Here is a 16111-nt window from a genome sequence, read left to right on the forward strand (position 1 = left end):
CGTTCATGGTATGGTGTTTTTCTTCTCTACCTTTTTTTCTTTTCTTTACAATATATATTATTTTCAATTCTGGTCCCATTTGAAGTTCTACAATTTACATCATAAAATCATCAAACACATAAATAACTATATTGTGACAGTGACGCACCATGGACCCTGTAAACATCTATTCTTAGTGCCAACGTGTCTGAAAGGCAGCGACTCAACATTCCTAAAATACTGAAAGCTGCTCCAGCCTATGTGCTGTGGCGGTAAAACCGACGAATGAGATCAGACAGCAGGAATCTCAGCTAATTTCAGTCGCCACAAAAACAAAAAAAAAAGTTTTTTCTCATTATTATCATCAACATTATAGAGAGACAAGTGATTGATCGACATGCTGTTTGTCAGGTGTGAAGTCAAAAAGTTAAAAGCAAGGAATACTGAACTTGTTAAAGGAAGTCGACATGTGCGAAGAGTCATTTGCAGCAAGTTACCAATCCCCTCTACGGGAACCGGATGTAAAGAAATTTTTCAAAAATAAAAGCATTTTGTTTTTCAAAATGTATTTATTTATCCAGCATTGTCTGCACCCTCATCTTCTTCTAGGGCCGCTAGGAGGAATGAGGGATCAGGGTTCACCTGGACAGATCACCAGTCCATCCAAGGGCAACAAAGAGAGAGGGGACAGATAGCTATGCATTTACAGAAATGGGCACTTTAGACTAATATTTGTTGTTCAGACTAATCGTTTAATCTGATGGTTGATCTGACTCAACGAAGAAGCCAGTGTACCCAACAAGAACACCCAGCAAAGACATATTTTTGACATGAATGGAATCCCATAAAACTCCATGCAAAAAGACTCAATCTGAGATTAAAACCAACCACCCTTTATGATGCAAGTAACATATTAAAAACACCACACATGTTAAGTTGTTTTAGTATCTAATCAATAAGGATATTTCAATTTTTGTCAGTCAGTTTTTATTTAAATAGCACTTTCATGTCCAAAATATTTAGCCCTCTGCAGTGACTTCTTGAACTCAAAGATTGTCAATATTGCTTCGGAAAAAAATTAAGATATTTATATAAATAGCAGCACACAGTTGGCCAATACAAACACTTAGTATATTCCTTTCTTTCTTGTTTTCTTTTATTTTGGTAAACAATCCTTAACCGGAAGTTGTTCGGTTGTGTTAACCGTTGGTGACAGTGTCACACAGGTTGGACCCCCCTGCGGGGTTGTGTGATTTCAATGCAACTACCTGGTTTGTGACGCTGACGGGGCGCATCTGTGACTAAAGATCCCGTCTCTGAACGTCGAGACATAGGGATATTCTCGCTCTCTCTTTTTTTTAGTCGCTTAATGTTTTATTAATGAGAGAGAGAAAAAAAGTCGGGAGGTTTTATTTTCTGTGGATGAATAATTAACCTGACAACTCAAGCCCTCGTGCACAGAGGAGCAATGACATGAGAAGCTGAGCCACGGATCGGCGCTCGCCTCCACCACCGGTAGAGAAAACATATATAATATATATATAAACTGCAGGTGTTTTGTTTTAGTTCGTCTTTTAGCTTTTTTTCGGCATTTGAACTGGACGTAGTGGACTGTGACCATGCTGGGAGCGGAGAGCAGAGTGGAGAGCCGGCTGAAGAAGCTGGAGTCCATGGTGAAGAATCCACTGTCGTCGCTTAACTTATCAACGTTACTGGTGAGTGAGTAACATGCCCTGGGGGCCCCACGCAGGTACGGGCATGAGACGGATCGAGCTGCGGGCATACTTTAGCACAATTATCTTTCCATAAAAGAGAGATCACAGCCGAAGTAAACACACGCGGAAAAGCACAGGATTAGAATAAAAAATATATTTTACATTACAACTTAATGCGTTTTACTGAACTGGCTTAACATCAAACTGGGGTGAAGAAAGAGGCAGAAGGAGCCCCACCTATTAATGTTCAGCCGCTTTTCCTGCGTGGAATGCAAAACTCCCATGTTTACACACTACAGCAGAACTATATGAGTGTAAAGAGGATCAGATGTGATTGACTTCATCAGCGGACGAGAGACTAACTGAAACTGAAAGTCATTTAAAAAGTAGGCGGCTGAGAGCAACTCAATCTATTTGGATTATTTTTCTAAATAGTGAACATGTATTTAGATAGTAAACTAGCTGTTGTACCTTAACTGATTTTGCGTACCACCCCAAATCCTGAAACTCTACTCTACCATGATTGATAGGCTTGATCAACATGTCCTCTGCACTTCAGCTTATCAGAACCACAATTTACCAAGGAAATACAACTGGATACCAAAAAAAGAAAGAAAAAGTTATTTTAGTTATTCAGTTGCTCAGGGAAAGGTTGAGCATCCATCTGTAAGTGAGCTTTGGAACATTTCAAAATTGTTCCAGAAAACATCTTGTACTCCAGAGAGATCAGGGATAAGATTCAGGCAGGGCTGCACTATGAATCAATATTAGGGGGGAAAAAAAGGTGTTTTGATATATATGATAAATTATTCTGCCAGTCAGCTATTATTTGCTAATTTGTGCTGGTCTGTAGCATACAATGTGAATAAAATACAATTAGGCATGTAGTTAGGCATGACAAATGTATCAGCGGTCTGTATTTGTGGAACAATCATCAGTAGGAAAACATGACTGATAAATAAGGTTTAAGTTTAAGGAGAATTTGTGACCACTCTGCTTGTTAAATGACAGAATTGTGTCTATTCTTGGGCTTGATGAGTCACAAGTAAAGTCCTCAGTACAGGGCAGTAATACTTGATAAATCCAGCTGGCCTCACATTGCTGCGTAAACAGACAACAAATGATGTTTGGGTATGTCCACCTCTGTGTGGTCATTCTTCAAAATGTTGTATTTTTTATATGTCTATTCGGCACTGACTCCCCTTGTTTAAACAGTTCTGAGTTGACGTAACAATAGCCACCGTGCTTCCCGATGCTGGGGAAAAACGGGCAGGAAGCTGGAGTCGTTTCCTGGAATTGAGTCAGATAATTAGTTATGACCTCACCTCACCGTTTCCTGTTGGTCTGATATTTGTTTTTGTTTTGGCAATATAACATAAGATTAACAGTATCGCATAAATATGTAGAAAGTTTTTCAACCCTTTTCTTTTTAGAATCTGTTTTGGTTATATTGAAGGGGTTATTAATCAATGGGACAATAACTAACAATTTACTGAACTACAAATCCATTCTCTCTAATGAGAAACTCCAGCTTGTTCTGGGGATCACAAGGCAGATGGGATATATTGTTCCTCTGGGTGAAAGAGAACAAGAGTCTGGGACTCCCTCCTGAACCTGCCCTCACAACCCGATTTCAGATAAAATTAAGACAATGCATGTATGGGGCTACAAATCCTGTTCAGAAATGTTTCATTTATTAATGATGGCCTCTTTCTTAAATTCAAAGACAAAGGAGTGTTTGTTTGAAAGATCAGCAGTTATTTGGGGAATTAGTCATGTAATTTGAATAGAAAAGAGAAACACCTTTTCATTAAAGTGACTTATCTCCTAAGGTTACATAAATGAAGCGCCATGTTATGATTACGTGAAATGTTTTACAATGTATGCTTAAGATTAGTGGCTCGTGGAGTGGTTAATAGGTGGCTTATGTCTTTAACTAAGAGAAACCAATATTGACATATTGCTTATAACATTTAATTTCCTCTTTTCAACCATTTGTCTGTGTGCCTATAGTGTTCATGATAAGTAAAACACAGCTTTTATTTTTATCAGCAATATTTATGGAGTTCTAACAATTATGTTTTCAAGAAAAAAAGAATTGCTGTGTGGACATGAAATCATTTGAGTTATCCATAGTTGTTGGTTAATACAAGATGAGCCTTTTCTGTTCTGATCTTTTTCGTCAAGCCTGTTATCGAATGCATACCTGATGGTATCATTTGTCGTGCCTTATTACAAAAATACTCTACTGTGATGAGGAGACACACAGTTGGTAGCAACTGGCTCATGTTCAGATTTTTCCAAATTCCTGAGAACAAAAGAAGTCAAACTTCTTGTTTGAAAGAAGTTGAAAATTTTCACTGCTACAAATTACATTAATTCAGCAACATTGTCTTTCTTGCGAGGGTGTTTGCAACGTTAACTTCTCAGATGTTTTTACAATTGTTTTTCTAGTTGTTGATGCAAACTCTTTCGTGCCAAAGAACAAAAACGTGTATGTACAAATACAGCACAAATGCAAATAACGGGGTTAATAGTCCCTGAATTTCAGTTTCTGCTTTGTTTAAAGCTTAATGCCTTTACATGTCTCCAGGGTAGATGAAACAAAGTACTACTGTTGGAGCAAGTCTGACTCATTAATCATAGCCAATAATCCAATGGCTCTATGGAATCAACCACTTTCACCTGAACCTTAAACACCACTTTTTATTTCTCTTTTTCACTGGCAAAGATCCATGTGTCAATAATTCAAGCTCTAAATGGCGGATGTTTTTGACATTCTGAACATTTGTAATCCGTTATCCTCTTAATGTGTTAAACAGATGTTAGAGAGTTTTCCAAAGCCGCCAAATGTGCTGCATTCATTGAAAAGCCCAGATGTAGATAAAGATAAATGAAGTGGAGTTAGATACCCTAGATCTCTGTAAGAATGCAAACAAAGTTAAACAACTATCTGTCTGATATTTACAAATCCAACCAGGGTATGATCATGCATTGCACTGGCATTGAAGTACTGCAAGTTTGGGTAACAGTGTCTTGTAGGATCATGTAGTAGAAGTAGTTGTTGCATCAGACTGGGATCTGAGCTGAGCAGTCACTTCTATGCTGGGGAAAGTCATTAGCAACAATTCAGATTGAACTAAATTCATCCATGTAGAATAAAGTATTTTTATTTTAGAAACTCATTTATAAGGGGTGTCATTCGTAAGAGTTTAATGAAAGTGTGAGCTCAGTATTTATTCACAAAGAATGCTTTTCTGGAGAAGATGATACAAGAAAATAACTGCGTTTGGAACTTTATTATCACTGGAGTTAACAAAGAATAATATTAATGTGATTCAAAGGTTTTTCAGCTCTAACCACATACAGTCGACTTTATGTTTCCTCCGGTTCTATTGAACATGTTATTACATCTTTTAAGCAGACCTCACTCTCCCCTGCAGTAACACACCACAGTCATAAAAATCTGAGTAAATACCGACTGTAGAAAGTGATCACAAATCTTTAATCGCTTAGACTGAATCTGAACCTCGGTGCAGCTCATCCCACAATAGCTTCTGAGCCTTTACGTCTATTTCCATCCGCCTGCGCTGGTGGGGGGGATTTCGCCTCACCACTGCTATTTAAAGGTGCAGAATTGTTCCACCCGTGATCACCCCAACCCCCATAAGTCCTCGAACAAACACACCGATGGCTCAACTTCCCTAGACACACATATGCATGTTGGGTGACTCAACTTGACCCCTGGTTGCGGGAACCGAGGGTCACTCTGCATTCTAACCCCCACCTCCCTCACCCACCTGTCCAACTGACCTGCCAACCCCTTAGATCTAGGATCACAGAGACATTTTGGATTTACATGCAACCTGAAACCCCTAATTTGAGTTCTGATGACACCACAGAGACCCTGACTGTTAGTCAGATGCTCCCACTGACCCCCTCTGTTGAGGCACAGAAATGGTCTGTGTGTTCTGGAAGTCAGCCTTAACCTCTTGTGATTAGCCCTTCTGAAATAACTTGTCAGACGTGTTTTCTATTGATCCAGAATATATTGTACTACTGTGTTTATCACCTTTAATTTTCTCTCCCATTTAAATTTGGTTAATAAAATACTTCCCCTGGTTTTTACTGCTTTGTCCATTTCTTTGGTTCTGATATCTGTTATCAGGCAAAAGTAGGTCATCAGACAGATTAGTAAACATGAAAATGAGACATTTGGCTTTGAAACATAGTTAAGTTTTGTCTTGTTTATTTAGAACAATAAAGCCCACAAAAAGAACACCTTCTAGGGAATGGAGCAGAATGTTCAGACTTTACATAAAAGATACAAGTTTCGAGAGACTAAAGATGTTCTTTAGGAATGAATACATTTTTTTTTAAAGAATTGGCCCAGAAATATGAAAAACAAGGAAGATTGTCATTACATGATTAATATATCCAGTACTTGCCAGAAATTCCCACAGCTCCTTTATTGTTCCTATACTCCTCTTGGAAGCCTGTCATTAATCTTCAATGGAAAGCTAGTTTTTGGTAACGTTGCTGATGTGTCATATTTCCTCCATTGTGCTCCATGGTATGTTTAATGCCAGGTAAACTGGTTTGCACTCCTTCTTCTGACTGATATTTTCTGACATTGAGAGTCTTTCCATTCTTTGAAAGCATTCTTCAAATTATGTTAATCAATTAAACAAAACATATTATCATACAATGTTGTATTTGTAACACAATTATTAGCTTTTCAAACATATTTTTTAACCTTCAATAGTCAACCATTTGTAGCCAATTATTCTATAGTGTTTCAGCAATATATTGTTTGTAAATTGGTGTCTAATTTTTGTGAGATAATTCTGAGGTTGAAGAGATGAATCGATGATTTAAGAGAGTGAATATATGAATTTTCTGTGATGTATAATTTGATATACATCACAAGCTTATGTGTTCTATAAATAAATAGTGATGTAAAACATTGTAAGAGTTTCTAATTGAATTTTGAGTGTTAAAAGGCATCCAAATTTGGAAATTAAATAATTTAAATATAATATTAGCATTTGTTTTCTGTCTTAGTTGTCACTTAAAAAATAAATTGTTTTTCGTTTCGTCTTTCAGGATTCCATGAATGCCTTAGCTCATGATCTCAACTACCCAGTCCTGCGAAAGAACAAGAACATTGAGGCATTTCTGAACAGATGTAAGAGCTACTCTTTGTGTTTTTAGTGTTTTGGTGCTTTGCCCTTTTTATATTGTCTTTCCATGTTTTTCATCTTCAGTTTATTATTTAATCCCAACTAACATGTTTCAATACTACAGTGGTTGTCACGTCAAATATGCAAGACTTATATAATTGAAATAATTGTTTTTCGCTTCTTGGCCAGAGCTGTGTTTGTTGCTTTTCTCATTTTCAAAAGGGTCAAATGTGTTTTTATTTTTATTTTTTTCAGGGAGTGATAGGTTGGTGCCTCAGGCAGTCGAGTTTAGTAACAGCATTCTTTTACAATAGAGTCATGTCATGAAAATTCAGCTCTTTATTCTTCCTTGAATAATAAAGGGATTTAATGTGACACATATCATCATCATCATCATCTGGAGGCATGCATATGTTGATGTTGTCTAAACTTGTAGGTGCAAGCTACCCTGAGGGCTGGGTGGCAGTTACCAAAATATGAATTTTTCTGAAGCTGTAAAATGCCAGTTCCACTTCCTGGAAAATATTTATTTGGAAAATATGTAAAATAAAAGCTTCAGCTTTTTGATTTGACGAATCATAGAACAATTAACCAAATATGTAAACTGAGATAAGTGCCTGTGTTGTAAGTAAAACTGCCATAATTTCATGGTGTCTACATTAAAACCTAACACAGACATGTGTAACAGAGTCTAGCTGTATTTCTGCTACTGTTAAAAAAGTAGCATTTTGTCACCTTCAAAATAATGGCCTATGTAATTTTGGATTTGTTCCCCTAAATCTTTTTTTTTTTTTTTTCTTTTTCAAAATCAGTCTTTGCAAAAAATAACTTGGACCATAATTGTAGAAAGGTGGCGGTTTTGATTTTTACAGTTATGTGTACAATTTTATTCATACATTATTACTTAATAAAATGGTTTTGATACATTGAATTAAAACCAAAAGACACAAATAATAAGACCTTGTCTATTATTTACAGTTCTGTGTAAATAATAGACAATAATAAGGCCTTGTCTATTATTTGTGAATCTGGATTTGAATTTAATTAATCAAAAATATAGTATAGAATTGACTCAGTAGTTTATAAATACAACACAGGACATTTTATATTAGAGTTATGCAAATTTAACTGATAGTATATGCTAAAAACAGATTTCAGATGTTTAACTAGTAGGCTCGTCTGCTGAGGTGACCATTACATAATTTACGTCATTTGTTCCATGTGATTTTATGTATAACATTAGCATAAAAAAAGGGAGGGTGGATTTGCTTAATTTCCAGTTGCTTAAACAACTTTCTGTGCCTTTAAAATTATTTCCAGGCAAATTTCCTTGCCTTTTCTGGCAGCATGTAGCAACAGGTAGGGAGGGGCAACACTTCACTACTCTTTACTCTGGTCATTAAATGCATTTCAAACCATAAGAGGGGCATGGCAAAAACCTGTAGCGGCTTTAAAATGCTAATCCTCAATAAACCTTGATGCCAAGAGTTACACCTTAATACCAAGGTCCAAAATGGGCGGGAGTGTTTCTATCTCTTATCTTTAGACTTTTCTTTTTCAGAGGCTGATTAAACAATCTGAAACATTGTTTATGATCGATGTATAGAGTGGTTTTATTGGAAACACTTTTGAAACTTGTTGCTGTGATCAAATTCCCCCCCTTAGTCTCAGCTCACATAGATTTGTTGCCCACAAAGTGTTTTAATTAAATGTCTGTTTAACTAAATTAATTTAATGCAGATGTGTGTAATTATTAGATATATTTTGAGATGTGTTCATATTTATTCAAAATTATCCATTCAAGCATCTTGATTACTTCTGCCATTTATTTTGTTTTTAGTTTTAGTAATGTATCCCCTAAATACATCTTCTAATTAAATAAGCATTCTTTTAGTTCATATTATTCTAGTTATTATAGAAGATTCCAGTTCTTCTCCTAATAGCTTTTGATATTCTTCTAGTTCAAAAAGTGTCATTTCCTTTTGTACGATTATAAACTGGACCGCAGTAAATCGATAATATTGTTCATGTTTTCTCTACAGTTCCATTTGAAATTGAGATGATAAACTATGCAGATCACAAAAAGTACATTTTTCTTGATCTTTGAATAAAAATTTTCGAAAGGCATTTTGACAACAACTTGAGCTTTTGTGTTGCTGAATTATTTTACTCCTCTCTTTTATCTGCAGATGAGAAGCTGGTGGATGAACTGCGAGAGCTGCAGGTGAAGCTTGACGACTTTGAAAAAGTGAAGTTGATTGGGAGAGGAGCCTATGGTGAAGTACAGCTGGTGAGGCATTTCTCTTCTAGTGTCCTATAAAAGAAGAAAATATTTACTTTAATCTTTTTATCTTATTGTTGAACTCTGCGTTTGAAGTAGAGAATTTTTCCTGCTTTTAATGATTTTAACATTTTGCTTCTGGGCCACTAGAGGGAGCAACCATCAAGACAAATTTAAAAACACCCTGTTTTAAACACAGAACTGTAAAATATTTTTCACATCATTTCCTACATCATGAATCATGCATTTTGAAATCCTCGCTCTCATCTTGGCCTCGTCTTTTAACTGCCTTCCTTCTGATGGTAGAATCAGGTATCTGATAAGATGTTTGTCTATTGGAACGAGTCCGGACAGGCTTTGTGTGGGGTATGAATATGAAGTCTGGTGAGGCAGTGTGAAGGGGTACTCGTCTGTGTTTGTGCTTAGCACTTGTGTAAGCATGTCTTCTTATGGGTGTGTACAACACTCACTGCTTCCCTTTTCATGTCTGAATCTCTGATGTTATCTCAGCAGGATGGTGACATTCCAACAATTTTCTCCTTATTGTCCTTGTGGAGTCGCTACAGCTTGCATTCCAGCATCACCTCCTCTCTCTGTCTGCCTGGCTTTATTTACAGGTCCGTCACAAGGCCTCGAAGAAGGTTTATGCCATGAAGCAGCTCAGTAAGTTTGAAATGATCAAAAGATCAGATTCGGCCTTCTTCTGGGAGGAGAGGCACATCATGGCATTTTCCAACAGTCCCTGGATTGTTCAGGTGTGGATGTGCATTTCTTTCTGCAACACGTACAGTGCAAAAATATTCCTACCCTCTTTAACCTTTTTCATGTGTTTTCATACACTTTTATGTGATAGACCTATACAAAGTGGTATATTCTTGCAAAATGGAAGGAAAAAATAGAGGGTATCCATCATTATACCTTTACTTTGGTACCTTTGAATTAATAACACTGAAATACCTTTAGAAGTCACCTTAAAGGTAAATTCAGTGTCACATGAGTGTAATTTAATCTCACTATAAATCCGGCCTAAGAGGTTTCTTAGAGAACATTAATGAACAAACAGCATAAAAAAACAGAAGTTTAAGAGAAGTTTAAAACAAGTTTAAGTTGTAACACTGCATTCAATATCTTACACAACGGTGCTGAAAAGTGACATTGCGACTCTTTCTTGACGTACCTGTCAACATAAATTAGTAGGCCTGACAATGAGAGATTAAAACAGCAAAGCAGTGAAAACGCGCTATGCTAGATGAGAGAATCTGTTGACAGTACTATTACTTGCACATTCAAGAGGCTTTTACTTTTTGAATTTCTGATTGTTGAGCCACTGGCGCATTCAGACTAAAACACATCCTGTAGAGTCACTGAAATAAATTACTGTAGTGGTGGATAAAGGTATTGAAAGATAATAATTAACATAGGCATGAAAATAGACTGGGAAATCTGAAAATGTTAGTCTAGAAAAGTATAGAAACTGTAAAGTACCTCTGCTTTCTTGCTACTTTAATAACACTTAGTGGTTATAAGCTATTGGTAAATGGAGATTGTTAATCCCAAAGTAAGTTATAGGACAACTACCAAATTTACCGTGTTCTAATTAAAATATGGTCACAATTTAAATGACTATAAACAATACATCAGTGTTCTGTAGCTTTAGCTGTGTAATGTTGCTGCATCTTTCTGCAAATGGCTCACTCTAGCCTTACTCAGGTTTACAACATTTGTATTCTTGCAGCAACAGAACCACCCACAAGGTTTCACTTTGAGATTTTAGCTATTTGCCGGGCACACCTTTAACACGACAAGAATCCCAAACATAATAGGATCCCACACAGGAAAAGAAAACAAGAAAAAAAAGCATTTTCACTTCTGTACAGACAATGCCTCTTTAGATTGTCTTGCAGATATGTTTTGTGTTGTTAATCCAGATGTTTCAATCAAATCCCACAAATGTAATGGTTTTATTTATTGCTACGCCAATCAAAAGATGTGGAATAAGAATTCACAATAGTTTAGAACTGTTTAGTTACAACAAATGGCAAACTTTATTTGCTATGAAGTTGTAACAAGGAACTTGTGTGTTATGTTGGTAATTTTGAATGAGATTGAAGTACAACATATGTTTAAATTAAAAATGTGAAAACTAAACTAATTAAGATAAAATAACTTAATATTTTATATAAATCAGTTCAACCTGATTGTAATTTTGAATGATATAATCCTGGCATCAAGTTTGCAGTAATGATTTTTGACTTTCGCTATTGGCTGTTAAACAATGCACACCAATTGTGTAGAAATAAACCAGTGTTGTCAAATCTGTATCAAAATCTTTAAACACTTAGAAATGACATCAACATGTGGAATGAACTTCATTCCAGCTTTGCTGCGCTTTCCAAGATGATCAGAACCTCTACATGGTGATGGAGTTTATGCCGGGCGGAGATGTGGTCACGCTCACCATAAACTACGACATCCCCGAGAAGTGGGCTCGCTTCTACACGGCTGAGCTAGTGCTGGCACTGGATGCCATCCACTCTATGGGCTTCATCCACCGCGACATTAAACCGGACAACATGCTGCTGGACGGGCACGGACACCTCAAACTAGCCGATTTTGGCACCTGCATGAGGATGAACTCGGTAGGCTGATTGTTGTGAATTGGAGGGAATGAGATGTTTCAGTATTTCAGAAATTTTAGAAGTAAAAATGCATTTAGTTATTCTTTGTCAGGGAAATATGTTTGTGATATTATTGCTTAGAGCTCTAGTGCACCATCAGGTGTTCAAATAGTGGAAGTGGCGCTCAAAATTGCACTCAAGCTGTTTTGAAAAGCTTCAGGATTTACTTTGCTAAACTAGCAAATCAAAATGCCTCTGTGGTTCTGCCTCTGGTGTGGAGCAGGAAGTATTTCTCAGCTTTTCACCACAGCCTTTTAAAATAGCTGCTCCTACATATTTGTGCCTTTGGGGAAATCCTCTGAACTCGCTACAAACACCTCGACATGCATTATGGTTTCTAGCTACACAAGAAATTTTGTTTCTTGTGTAGATATAAAAAAAAACTTGAATTGCTGGTAACTAAATAAATTGTAACAGTAAGCTTCATTTATTTAACATCTTTCAAGACAGAAAATACAAAGTGCATCAATAAGATTTAAAAAATTATAGAATTGAAAAGTAAAAACTGTATAATCAAAAATAAGAAATGAGTACCAGAAGCAAAATATATAAAAATAAAATGGCTAACTAAAAATAAAATTTAAGATTAAAGTAAATAATAATTATAACAAAGGTATAACTCAAAGAAAAACAGAAAAACCTTGAGAAAAAATATTGGCACCCTGACAGAAAAACATAATCATTCTAGTCAAAGTTTTACTTTCTAGACACTAATTAATTTAAATTAAAAATAAGCAATGCGAAACGGGGGATTCCGCAACCACTACTGTCTCTTATTTTGCAATTACCATTGTAAAAAGTAAAAAGTTGACTTTTTTGGATCAGCAAACTAACACAGCTTACAAAACAGTTTTGCAAGTCATGAAAATATGCCATGATGTGTTCTGTGACATCAACAACACGTATTGGAAGACGGGTTTAGTTGGGAACTTTGACATGGATCATTTTGGTATATATTCCAAAAAAGCATTTTCTTGTTCTATGAATCTTATACTTGTGTTTGTGTGTGTGCTTGTCTGCAGTCTGGTCTGGTGCACTGTGTGACAGCTGTAGGCACACCAGACTACATCTCCCCTGAGGTGCTTCAGTCTCAAGGCGGTGATGGGACCTACGGTCGGGAATGTGACTGGTGGTCTGTTGGAGTTTCTCTGTATGAATTGCTTGTTGGTGAGTTACAGTTTAAATTCACAAGTATAAATTTATTTCTGTAGGTTCATTGGTAAAAATCTAGAAAGTTTTAATGTCTGATATTCATCACAGGCGAAACTCCATTCTATGCTGAGTCTCTCATCGGAACGTATGGGAAGATCATGAACCACCATAACGCTCTGGTCTTTCCAGACGATGTGGAGATGTCTCAAAATGCCAAAGATCTCATAAGTGCCTTTCTCACTGACAGGTGTGCTCATCAAACATTGCCAAATGTTCTTAGACCATTTTTTCATAAATCATAATCCACTTTATGTGCATGAACATGCTGATAAGCTGGAGCCATTTTGGGTTTCTCTGTCTGTTGGAAAGACAGAAAATTCTGTTTTGTAAGTTAACATTATATGAGAATGTGAGAGGTGTATGTTTGTTTGCGTTACCCAATCATATAGACCTACTAAAAGTTTGGTCGTCTGGGCCTTCACTCAAAAAGGACACAAAGAAAAAAAAACAAAAAAACATGTGCCTTGTGAAATTTCTAGTAGCAGTACACTGACAGAAAAAAACTGGACAGTCATACTTAACAAAAATGAGAACTCCAAACAAAATTGTAATAATTTGATTAATTATTGATCTTTGATGTAAAGTTATATTGTTTTGTTCAAAAATGGAAACCAATTTGTGAACAAAACCAAAAATCCTCATCCCAGTATCTCTGGGTGCCTGACAGTTTGAGTGGGTCATAATCGAATGACTAGCTCAACTTCAGGCATATGCTGAAGAAAAAACAGATTTGAAGATGATTATTATGACATTGGGGATTTTTACGTAAAACAATTTAAAAAGATTATAACCTAATAAAAATCTCCTTAGGCAGCTGACAGATTTGTTTTTGACTGCTTTTCGTGTTATCTAAGAAATTCCACCCCAGTCAGCGAGTCATTCAATTTGATGCACTCCTGGCAATAGTGAAATTAGGAATTATTCATTGTTGAAGTATTTTAAAATTAGACAATGCTTTTTTATGAGTCTGTTTGCCTAAAATAGCTGAATTAATTCAAATGTTTGTTTATTACATCAGAATTTATGCTTAAATTCTGATTTATTCATTCATTCAATGAATGGTCATCTACCTATTTATTCATTCAATGAACAAAACAGGACCACTACCCATTTATTCATCCAATGAATAAATAGCCGTTTCCAGTGGAAGTGACCACTTCCTGTTTACATTACTGACCCCTCCCCAGAAAAGGCTTTAAACACAGGCTCTTTCTGCTTCTCTACAGAGCAGCCTTTCATTTTTTCCTTCTCACTGAGTTTATTTACCTTCTCACTCACTGTTCTCTCACCACGCGCAGAATCAGATGTGTGTATGTGAGGCAGTCTCACACACATTCGCTAATCACTGCATGCAGTTAACCCACGTACTCTGTCATTGTCTTTCCATTTTGCTGGATCACTCATTCGGTCTCGTCCCCCCCCCATCCTCTCTCTCTTTGAGTTATCTAATTTTTCCTTTATGGTTTTTTTTTTCAATTCATGATATGCAACATTTTCTACCTGACTGTTGCCAATTTCCATTTCTCTTACCCCTATTTACTCCTTTAGTGTTCTGGGCACAAAGACATAGCTTTTAAACTTAGCTCGCTTGCACATGTTTTTTTTCTTTTCTTTTTTTTTTAATGCACCCATTAGAAAACTCTGCGCTCTCTCCTTCTTGCTTGATCTGGAATGTCCCACACGTGGCAATTCCAAACTGCCACACCCCTCTGCTGCCATGCACCCAGAGGTATTGGGGTGGGGGAGATGCAGAGAGGCATTGAAGGAGGGAAAGTTCTGTGTTACCGATGGTTCCTCTTGCTAACTTTCTGCCGTTCTGAAACTATACTATCTTGGTTCTGGCTGAACACAGGAGGTTCTTTGCAGCAGCGGTCATGCGGCTCTCCATTCTGGCCAGTTTGATCAGAGCAGTCATTCCACTGGGCTCTGTGTTTTTGGGATGACATGTTAGTGATGGTGGGTGGAGGGGCGGGGTGAGGTGGGGAGTGTTTTGCACTCTCACTAAAGCAACTCGCCTGTCAATGTGTCTCTGCCTCCTCTTTGTTGCTGTGTGCAGGAAGGTTCGACTGGGCCGCACCGGAGTGGATGAGATCAAACGTCACCCCTTCTTCAAGGACGACCAGTGGACCTTTGACAACATCCGTGACAGTAAGTGGGCACATGGTGCATGTCTCTGAGCCTGTGCAGGTGTAGGCTTCCTCTGTTATTCCCATGTCTGGTAATGTGTGGCTTAGTCTTGTTGCCATTTCTGTCTTATCACCTCCAGCTCATTCCATTCCCTTTTCCAGATTTGCTCCGCTTTAGCCTGTGATTTCAGTTTATTTCCAGCCCCTGCACCAGTAAGCCTTCACTTATGCTACACATGCTCTCCATATGGTCTCATATCTGGCATCAAATAATGGGATGCTTTGTAGAGCAGGACATCATGTTATTGCTCAAATCCTTCTGGAAATCAGCTCACATAAAAATGCATTAAAAATAACTGAATCAGATTTCAGTTATTTTTAACTGAAATCCAGTGTGGGTTTGCTTTGGAACTTAGATTCATCCATATTTTTATTGTCGTTAACCAAACACAATGTGCATTGAGATTGGCCCACTTAACAAAAAACATAAAGTAGTTTTTGGAAGCTTCCAACAAGGGATAAAAATGCAACAATTTCTATTTTTTCAAAAATGTAAGATATCATAACATGGAAGTAGAAACAAATGTGTTGTCTTCAAATTATTTAAATACTTAATGTATTTAAAATTTAAAAGACAACATGCTGGAATGATAGAAATTACAGCCACTGTTGGTGAAATTAAATGACTTGATTATGGCAGTTTTACTAACATTGTCCACTATTTGAATTGTTTTTAATTCTAAAATCATGCACACTTGCGGATTAGTTGAAGATCAAATGACTAATTAACCTTTTATTAGCTAGTTAATTAGTCTTCTTTCTTCTGAGGTTGGCATCCTGCAGCCTGCTGCTTAACAGACATTCCTAGGCCTTCTGAATTGCGGTTGTAAAGCAGCGTCACCATAATAAGACGGAGCTGATCAGCAGCGTGCAGCAA

At 36.9% G+C, this 16111-nt stretch overlaps 1 protein-coding gene across 5 annotated transcripts in view; it reads left to right on the forward strand.

The window, feature by feature from the left end:
- Positions 1 to 1260: 1260 nt before the first annotated feature.
- Positions 1261 to 16111, forward strand: part of LOC129375452 (rho-associated protein kinase 2-like) — a 46455-nt gene continuing 31604 nt past the window's right edge. For 4 of the 5 annotated variants that reach the window (XM_055054542.1, XM_055054541.1, XM_055054544.1 and 1 more), the window contains exons 1-8: positions 1261 to 1694; positions 6801 to 6882; positions 9067 to 9167; positions 9776 to 9913; positions 11537 to 11797; positions 12859 to 13003; positions 13097 to 13235; positions 15105 to 15196. In XM_055054542.1, the coding sequence (XP_054910517.1) occupies positions 1599 to 1694; positions 6801 to 6882; positions 9067 to 9167; positions 9776 to 9913; positions 11537 to 11797; positions 12859 to 13003; positions 13097 to 13235; positions 15105 to 15196 (1054 nt within the window). In that variant the 5' untranslated portion in view covers positions 1261 to 1598. The remainder of the gene's footprint in view (positions 1695 to 6800; positions 6883 to 9066; positions 9168 to 9775; positions 9914 to 11536; positions 11798 to 12858; positions 13004 to 13096; positions 13236 to 15104; positions 15197 to 16111) is intronic. The other variant, XM_055054543.1, reaches the window with a different exon arrangement.

This window comes from Poeciliopsis prolifica, unplaced genomic scaffold, assembly GCF_027474105.1.
Source record: "Poeciliopsis prolifica strain line A6 unplaced genomic scaffold, Auburn_PproV2 SCAFFOLD039, whole genome shotgun sequence".
Classification (NCBI taxonomy): Eukaryota; Metazoa; Chordata; class Actinopteri; order Cyprinodontiformes; family Poeciliidae; genus Poeciliopsis; species Poeciliopsis prolifica.